Here is a 9,784-nt window from a genome sequence, read left to right as displayed (position 1 = left end):
TTCACCCGTGATGGGCTTATTGTACCAGCCCAAAGATCCATATTTGTACCATCTAGGGTGGAAAACCTCATTCTAATCCATAATATTTACAAGCCTGTCACAGCCTCTAAAGAAATTATAGATTGGGATGGAGTAGGAGCGTGCTTAGCTGCATTGGCCTCAGGCGGCTTAGTACTGAAGTGAGTCGTTATTAGTAGTAGTATCGATTTTGCTGTTTTTTATTTTTACTTCTCAATTTTTCAATATAAAAATCATTCGTTTGACAATTAAAGAAAATTTTCGCAAACCATTCTGCATGGTTTTTTTATTGACTTTAAATTTTAAAAAACAGAGTCTTCTGTTGCAAGTGAAGTTGAAGCTTAAAAAAAGGTAGTTGCAGTTTATGTAACACATAACTAGAAATCTAGCCAATATAAACTAATTCGATATTTTTTTGCCAGAAGAAGAAATCGCAAAGGTCCTACTATACCTAAACCCCAAAATGTACATGCGAAGGAGAACAAAAGTTCAGAATTAGTTTAAAGGGTGTGTATTTACATCAAAAGAGGACATTAAAAGGCTTACGACACATAACTAGAAATCTAGCCAATATAAACTAATTCGATATTTTTTTGCCAGAAGAAGAAATCGTAAAGGTCCTACTATACATAAACCCCAAAACGTACATGCAAAGGAGAACAAAAGTTCAGAATTAGTTTAAAGGATGTGTGTTTACATCAAAAGAGGACATTGAAAAGCTTACGAATAAAAAAATATCATTAGTGAGGATCGAAAACTGAAGTATCCTCCTTCAGTTTGTTACTTTGTTTACAAGCATGGTTCTTAGTTTTTTCTTATATTTTTATCTTTCTGGTGTTTTTCAAGCAGCGATAGTGTTCAGGAAAACAATATAACTGAAGATTTTCAAATACTCTTCTGTAGTTTTTATCAGAAAAATAAATAAGTTATAACTTCATCGAATAATTTCTTTTTTTTTAAAGCAGCACAAAATCATATATTTTGATTTGATTTTTCGCCAACCGATTTAAACAGTCTAAAAAAAGAAAATTCAACAACTAAATAACAATAAGAAGGGACGTGAACCATATTGACACGCTTAAACTTTAAGTATTATGTGCTGTATTTTCGAAAGTAGACCTATCATTCAATAAACTATCAAAACGCAACCGCAAACTGACCTGTATAGAAATGTTCAATCACACCAATTTTAATATCACAATAGCTGATTAGAAACCGTCGAAAAAATAATAGAATGAAAAAGAGGAGAAAACCATGGTTTTTACTAATTCTTGTTCCCTGGTCCATCATTTTTGGACATGGTATTTTTAGTACCCTCTCTTTAACTTTCGCACGATGTTAGCAAAAAAAGAAGCATATTAGTATTCAAACATCAAAGTTGAGTGTTTCATACGATTTTGCATTGTAATTTCACTAATGGGATCAATTGGACAATGGACAAAGTTACCAAGTGATGAATTACGCTGTCCTCAAAAAAGCTTTTTCGATTGTTTTAGTTTTCAGTGTTCAGCATATTTTTAAATATATATCTATTTATTTAATTTTCATTTTATTTATTTTAATTTTATTACTTTTATTAATTTTTAGTTTTATTAATTTTTATTTCATATTTAATTTTATTAATATTTATTTATTTACATTTTGTAAAATGTCTTAAAGTCGCCGAATTTTCGGTTGGTAGTTTTAATATCAGTATTCTCATTGCTGGCGTTAAAGTTTTTTTTTTAAGGGCAGCAGAAAATTCTATGTAAAAACTATACATTCCCATTTTTTGGAGCCATATGTCATAAGAGGGCAAAAAAGTGACAGATTTTAGAAATTTGTGACGTAAAATGGAGACATTTTGTAAATTTTTGACATAAAGGAAAATACTTCCCAACTGTTTATACATTTTGGAATAAAATGATACTTTTCACCCAAGTAGCGCTTTCTCTCGGTATATTTTTTTTCAGCATCCTTGTTTTGCCAGAGGACTTTCTTCACAGCAAAGGATTTATATGTTAATACTAAGTCATTTTGTATGAATGTTTTGTATGGATTTTTTTCGTTTTCATTATGTTTGTTGTTAACTGGAGGTTACAAAAGAGATTTACAAAGTATCCTTTGGTCAATAACACAACTAATAAAAAAAAATATAATCTCGAGTTTTTGGGATTTCAAGATGGACACATTTTAGCTAAAAATGACAGATTTTTGGATGCTCAAGGAATACATTCATTAAGCGAAAAATTGACAGCATTGGTACGTTGTCTTTACTGAAAGTAAGTAAATATGAACAACATTTGATTGGATTATTTCTAAAAGTTACGAAAAATACCTTCCAAGAATTTCTATTTTAAATCCGTGTATCTGTACTTTATCTTATAGTTTTTCTATTCCTGATATTCACATACAATTCAAAACATTTGAACTAGAACAAACCTTTTTCTATATTTTGGTCATTTTTGCGAATTAGATATTAAAATGTCCAAGGCTAGTTTGTCAAGGTATATTGACTAAATTTAAAAATCTAGATGATAGACTCTCTGCTGCTTTCAAAAGTAGCCTAAAAGTGTGATATGAATGTTTCCAGAGCTTAAACTATGTCCTGGGAAGGTCTTTTGAAGTTGGCCTAGGTTTTTTCACTAGGGATGCTAATTCATAAGAATGTAGGGAGCTATATAAAATTTTTTAAACTCTCCAGAGCAGGAGGCTATTTTGTGTGTTTTTTCAATAAAAATACCAAAAACATGATCAAATCCCAAAAACAACTTTGAGCAATGCTTGTACATGGGCCTATATTGTTTCTAAAAGCATTTCACTTTACAGACTTCCTGAAGACTACTGAATGATTTCAAGGCTACAGTGTCCATGTCTTCTTAATAATGATGGACTAAAAGAATTGACATACTTTGCCCCTGGAGTCACTTATTCTGCCATACTTTTTCTTATTCACTTTTTTTTGAATATGTCTTCCAAGAGATTCAATATCTTTCCCAGCTCTGTCTTATTAGACTAATAACTTCACCCAAGCAGCCATTGATGTCAAATCCTTGCAAACCTAATCCTTATTTCATTGTTGCAGTGGTAAATAACAATCTTGGGTAAAATTCTAGTTAATTGGGTAAAATTCTAGCTCATTGACTTCTTGCTATCTTGGAAAGGGTTTAGGTTAGGAAAATGAAACTTTCAGGCATAGGTCTACAGGCTAAAGTATGTCCCGGGAAGGTATTTTAAAGTACCCACCTCCAGTCCTTCTCCCTCTAGAGGGCCCTGAAATTTGCCTAAATGACAGGTCTATACCTATTGAAATTTTGACAAAACAACATTTTACCTTAATTTTCAGTTACTAGTTGCTTTTTCTCTGCCTATAGTTCTGAAAATGCAATTCCTGTTATTTGAGTAGAACTTTGAGCCATATCAATAGCTTTTTTTTCAAAATTTAGGAAATGTATTTGCATATCTTTAGAACCTTATAAAATGGAATTGAGCAAATGAAGTTGAAAACAATTTTGTTGTACTCCAATTAAGCAGAAGGTCTATTTTGTACAGTTTCACTTTTATAACACACATATTTTTAAAGGTCATCAAAGGTCAGGGTCCTCTAGAGGGAGACTGAGTAGAGGTAGTTGCTTCAAAAGACCTTCCCGGATATACTTTAGTCTGTAGATTCATCCCTGAAAGTTTCATTTTCCTAACCTAAACCCTTTCTGAGATAGCAAGAAGTCAATTAACTAGAATTTTACTGTTAATTGAATTCTTGCTATCTCAGAAAGGATTTAGGTTAGGAAAATGAAACTTTCAGGGATGGGTCTACAGGCAAAAGTATGTCCCAGGAAGGTATTTTAAAGCACCCACCTCCACTCCTTCTCCCTCTAGAGGGCCCTGAAATTTGCCTACATGACAGGTCTATACCTATTGAAATTTTGACAAAACAACATTTTACCTTAATTTCCAGTTACTAGTTGCTTTTTCTCTGCCTTTAGTTCTGAAAATGCAATTCCTGTTATTTGAGTAGAATTTAAGCCATATTAATGTTTTTTTTTCAAAATTTAGGAAATGTATTTGCATATCTTAAAAACCATATAAAATGGAATTGAGCTAAGTTATGAAGCTGAAAACAATTTTGTTGTACTTCAATTAAGCAGAAGATCTATTTTGCAAGGTTTCATTTTTATAACAGACATATTTTTAAAGGTCATCAAAGGTTAGGGCCCTCTAGAGGGAGAAGGAGTGGAGGTAGTTGCTTCAAAATATCCTCCTGGGACATACTTTAGTCTGTAGATTCATCTCTGAAAGTTTCATTTTCCTAACCTAGACCCTTTCTGAGATAGCAAGAAGTCAATTAACTAGAATTTTACCCAAAAGTTCAAAAAATTAGTGTAACAAAGTTCTCAACTAGAAGAGGTCCAGGAGTGGTAACTTATTCACTTTACACTCAATGTTAATTTTAAGTCTTAAGTTTTACTTTAGTAATTAAACAGAACTTTTTTCCATTGTAGCCTAATGACTTTTTAAGAGCCTCTGTTCTTTGCTTGCTAGGAAAACTTCAGCAAGCATTTGCTTTTCTTTTTCTGTAAGATTACATTATTCTTCTTTGTAGCCTAACTTTGATAACTTTGTAACTTGAAACTACATGCTTTTTTCACAGTTGTTGTTTTTATTGATCATAGAGAGTGCTTTACTTCTGTATAAAGTAGGCTTCCTATGCCCTGCTTTCTTTGATGCCTTTTCCCAAAAAATGTTTAAGTAAAAGACTTGAACTCAAACTTCAGAGTCTATGCCCAGATCAATATGCCATGAGGCACTACATAAGTATAGGAATCTAATACTGAAGATCATGCCCCTCTACAAAATAATCTTTGACTGCTTAGTCACTGGGCTGAGGCTTGACTTCTTTAATTCAATGTTGCCAAGTGTCATATCATTCACTTTGACAAACTGAATCCTCATCATTTATTTTTCTTAGGCCACTCACTCTCCTCTGTAAGTAATGAGTAAGACTTAGTGTCACTATTGACAATGAATTAAAATTCAGCAGTCATGCTAAGAGGTCTGCTGTGGATGCTAGTTCAACTATGGGACAGACTAAGCATACTCTTTCTGCTTGTTCACCTAAGTCATCAGTCTTCTACATAAAGAACTTGTACATCATAAGATTGAAGTTGGAATATCTCTAGCCTCCCCATATTTTAAAAAATACATAAAAGTTCTTGAAGATGTGTACCCAAAGTGATATCTTGCATGTGGGAGCTTTCCCACCCAGCAAGACTATCAAAGCTGAATCTCCATATACTTGTTTACAGGAGAAATAGAGTAGATACCATTTTAGCCTATAAGTTAATGAGGGCCAATATCCCCCCTGCATTATTCCCTATTGTTGGTCCCATTGCAAGAACTAGAGGTCATCACCTAAAACTTGTCAAGTATTCTACCATTTTAGAGTCAGTGCTCAATTTTTTTTTCATCACAAATTGTCAACAGTTAGAGCAAACTGTCTAAAGAAACAGTTAGTGCTGAATCTGCAGATGTTGTCAAATGAAGGCTGGGGGCTGATTGGTGCCCAAGAGAGTTTAAACTCAGTTGGGTTGCTGCTGATCATACAACAGCACCTGGTCACTAAAGAACTTTGAAAACAACTCAAGTCATCATTCTGGAGCTCTACAAGGAGAAATCCTTAGATAGCTCCTAACTGCAATTTAAGGTAACACTACCTATGCATATATAAGGACAAAAAATGGAGACATAGTGATTCTACTGGCTGTTTGGTTTTTATCAAGGGGCTGTAAATGTCTAATAAATGGATCACAAACATGGCAGTTCCAGTAGTGTACTTTGAAATTTGAGGCCATTTTCAAGAGGTTTCAGGCATGTCTTTTTCTTTTTTTTCTAAATTCCAAAACAAAAATTTCAAGACTTCAAATTAATGTTGAGTGAAAAGTGAATAACAGCTACCACTAAAGGATTTCTTTTAGTTGAGTATTTTTTAGCATTAATTTTTAAACAATTTTTTAATTTTGGTTACTATGGCTGGAGGATTGTTCTTTACTAGGTTACACCTACAGCTGCAACAATTGCATAAGAATTAAGTATGCAAGGGTTTTCTTAAAATGTTTTATTCTCAACAGGGTTAATTGTACATTAATATCTAAGTAAGTATTGTAAGATTTATCAAAATTGTTTTCAGAATTTTATAGCATTTCCTTTTTAGTAGGCCAAACTGTAGATTAATGCCAAAAAGGGGTTTTCCAAAATTTAGGGGAGAGAGGAGGTGGTGCCAAAAAATCTTCAAAATCTGCCCCCCCCCCCCATTCCATCCTTGACCTCAATGCTTTCCAGAAAAATTAAAATAGCTTTGTAGGCTGCAGTATTATAAAAGTGAAACTTTGGTAAACATTTATTGACTGACCACTTCTGAAGAAACATGTTAATGAAATAAAAATGGAATCATTTGAGCTCTTTCAGAATATCATGGTTGCTTTTCTGACAATGCAGCCCTCATCCCTGATGGTCCTAGATGGTGGCCTAGGGTAGCACTAAGTATCTTGTTCTTGACCTGGTGAAAACCAGTCTATTTAAATGATTACAATTGAATTGCAGAAAAAAATTAAAGAGTTTGCAGTAACAAACTGTAAGTAAGTAGCATTCTGGCTCAATAGTGATCAAAACTCTAAAAAACAGAATCTTGATACCAATAGATATATAAAAAGAATAAGATTTTTATGCTGATTTCAAATATATAAGTTCTACTAAGTTTAGTCTTACCAACCAAAGGTTACAAGCCTGAGAAAATTTGCCTTACTTACAAAAAGGGAGAAACACCCCTTAAAAGTCACAGAATCTTAACAAGAATCATACTGTAAGATTCAGTGTATCAGGAAACCCTACTGTAGAGGTTTCAAGCTCCTGTCTGCAAAAAAGTGTATTTTTTTTTTTTTTGACAGAAGAAAGATCATGGATGTATGTTTATTTGTTGGGTGATTGTATCAACCCGGTGGTCCTAGAATATCAGGAGAGGGCTCATTTGAACAGAAATTAAAAGTTCTAAATGCTCTTTTAAGTGACCAAAAGGATTGTATGGCACTGGGCCCCCTCCCATGCCTTTTTCCAAAATTATCTGACCAAAGTTATGAGATAGCCATTTTGTTCAGTATAGTGAAAAGATAAAATTTTTTGTGTCCTTAATACCAAGATGTGATTTTCTTTCCAGTTGTGCTAATTACTTTTATTGTGATTAGATTGCTTCTCTTCAAAATTACTAGAACTGCATTCAAAACTTATAGTCAAACCCTAGAGTCATATTGAAACCAAAATTAAGGGAAAATATTGTTAAGACATGTTAAACAAGGCTAAGTTTATAAAGTTAAGACAGGTATAAACAGGTCAGTCAAGTTTTATTATAGGACTAAAGCAGAAATAGGAAGAAAAGAAGTGTACCAACTGATAAGATGCAAAAAGCAGAAGTATACCATTAGATTCTCCATTCTTTGCTCCTGTCAAAATAAAAATACCACATTGCTGCTTTCTCTGTTTTGCTCCAGCCCCATTCTCTTAACTGTGTCAGGTATAATCCTAGGATATATGCAAAGTCTGGTGGGTTGTTTTGCCATTGTATCTCATCAGATGCTGCTCATAATGCCAAATATAGCCAGTTCCTTTTTTTGTCTTTTCACAGTAGAAAAGTGCAGTGGTAAAAATAGCAAAACTAGGTGATTACTTTGTTAAAATGACTGCAAAATGTATGGAACACATTTACTAACCTGAGATTTATGCATTTGTTTTAGTTCAGATCTTTTGGTATATTCTTATGATGTTTCACATACAGTACATACTTTAAGTAATAATTAAAAATTTCTTGCTAGGTTTTCAGCTCTTGCTCTGGAGAGTAGTGATGAGGAGAATGCTAATCAGGATAGACAAGCAAAGAAGACAACAAGCAAGACAAACCAAGGAAGCAAGAAGAAATCTACTGCTGAACAGAAAAAGCGTGAAAAGGCTGAGGTATGGCATTTTAAGTTGTGTTTTCTTTTCTAACTATATTAATGGTGAACATAAATGTCTAACAACATTTCTGAAGACCAGGGGGTTAAAGTAGAACCTCCCTTTTCCAAGACTGGTCTGAAAGATCCTGCTTCTCAAAAGTTTGCTCAAATGATCACTTTTAGAAAAAATAAAGTTAATTAGTCACAAAAATCTGCTTTTTTGCAATTTCTACCCTTCCCATCCCCTAGAAATTCTTCTGAAAACTTTCTCAAATCAGGCCTAAGTGCAGGTCCTTCAGACAGGAAGTGCAGAGGAGGTTTGGATTAAACAGGAAGTGCAAGTACAGAAAATGTTTTTCAAGGATAAAGAACCTCTTGCAGCCAATTTACCAGTTTTGCACACATTTTCTAAGATTCAAAATATATATTGTAAAGACTAAAGAAAACTTTTTTAGTATATATGTAGTAGTTAACTTTATCAATTAAAGCTTGCTTCACCATAAGCATACTTCAAAAATTATTTAGCATGCTATTAGCTGCTGAGGCCTTATTATTTTTCACTCCTTCTAGAACCATATGTAACTCCTCCCTCCAAAATAAACCTCCCTGTTTTCTTTTTTTTTTTTTTTTTTTTTAATGATTTCTTACAACATTGTCAAGGTTTAAAACATTCTCAGGATGTTTTCCAATGTCCCTTTAGCACTTTTTTGTACCACTAACTGAGACCAATATTTAATTGGGACAAGTCCAGGGAGACTATTTCCTCTCTATTTCTTAATGAGCCAGTATAATGAATTACTATAATGCTGGACATAAATAGCGACGAAAACTACGCTGCCTTTCCATATCAAACAAACACAACTTAGAAACAATAGAGAAATTTTCTCAAGACGGTTTCACTATCTTCCAGTTCTAGAAATTTTAGAGAGGTATATGGACTATCATCAAGTCCTTTCACCTCTTTGACTCCTTCATTGGACATACTAGCTATTAAAAGCACTATTCTCCTCCAGTCAGCAAACAATGAATGCACACTATTATATACAATAATACACTATTACAGATTGTGGGAAGTTCAGGTACCTTAGCTACTTTTCCCCAGTCGTTTAAGGCCACTAGGCCGGCTGGTACCAATACAGCTCTTCCTACTCACTCCCACTCTCTTCTGAACAATCAAAATCTATACATAAATGATCTCCTTTTAAATTGACTTCTTCATTCTTGAATAATCACTAAACAAGATCTCTCTTCTTTAAGATATCAGTAGATGCCTTAAACATATTACGATTAAAACCCAAAGACAGATTAGAATTCAGAATAGCTGAATTCTATCTTCAGAAAGTTTCTCTATTGTTTCTAAGTACTGTTTGTTCAATAATCCTCACTTGTTACATTTTCAAGATCCTTGGCAATTTTGTCCATGACATTCCTTTTGTATCTCCTTAATTTGAACTTTGATGTCCTTGAGGCCTTCCTCTTTTTCTTGTCGGATCTGTCACCAAAAAACTTCGTGGAATTTCTCTCTTCTCACAACCTTAAAGTATTCTTGCTAATGTCCATAGATAAGATCCTAACTTTTCTTTCCAAGATAATTTCTGCTACTTTGCCAACTATCTTTCAAAAATATTCCACCCATCTTCTACATTGTGACATTCTAATCCTCCGAATTTCATATCTAACTGTTCTTGGAAAGTTCTTTTTGAATTCTCATCCTGATGTCTATCAATATCTTAACTACCTGGGAAGTAGTAACTCCTTTTTATTCCAGCTTTGAATTGACTCTAGAGACTGTTAGATGCTGATTT

At 33.4% G+C, this 9,784-nt stretch overlaps 1 protein-coding gene across 1 annotated transcript in view; it reads left to right on the top strand.

The window, feature by feature from the left end:
• Positions 1-2,392: 2,392 nt before the first annotated feature.
• The window catches only part of LOC136030902 (G kinase-anchoring protein 1-like), a 42,899-nt gene continuing 35,507 nt past the window's right edge, over positions 2,393-9,784 (top strand). Inside the window, exons 1-2 of the mRNA XM_065709994.1 lie at positions 2,393-2,504; positions 7,860-7,998. Of these exons, the coding sequence (XP_065566066.1) occupies positions 2,482-2,504; positions 7,860-7,998 (162 nt within the window). The 5' untranslated portion in view covers positions 2,393-2,481. The remainder of the gene's footprint in view (positions 2,505-7,859; positions 7,999-9,784) is intronic.

Source organism: Artemia franciscana, chromosome 9, assembly GCF_032884065.1.
Source record: "Artemia franciscana chromosome 9, ASM3288406v1, whole genome shotgun sequence".
NCBI classification, from domain to species: domain Eukaryota; kingdom Metazoa; phylum Arthropoda; class Branchiopoda; order Anostraca; family Artemiidae; genus Artemia; species Artemia franciscana.
The sequence above is the reverse complement of the archived record's forward strand: the minus strand, read 5'-3'. Positions and strand labels throughout refer to the sequence as shown.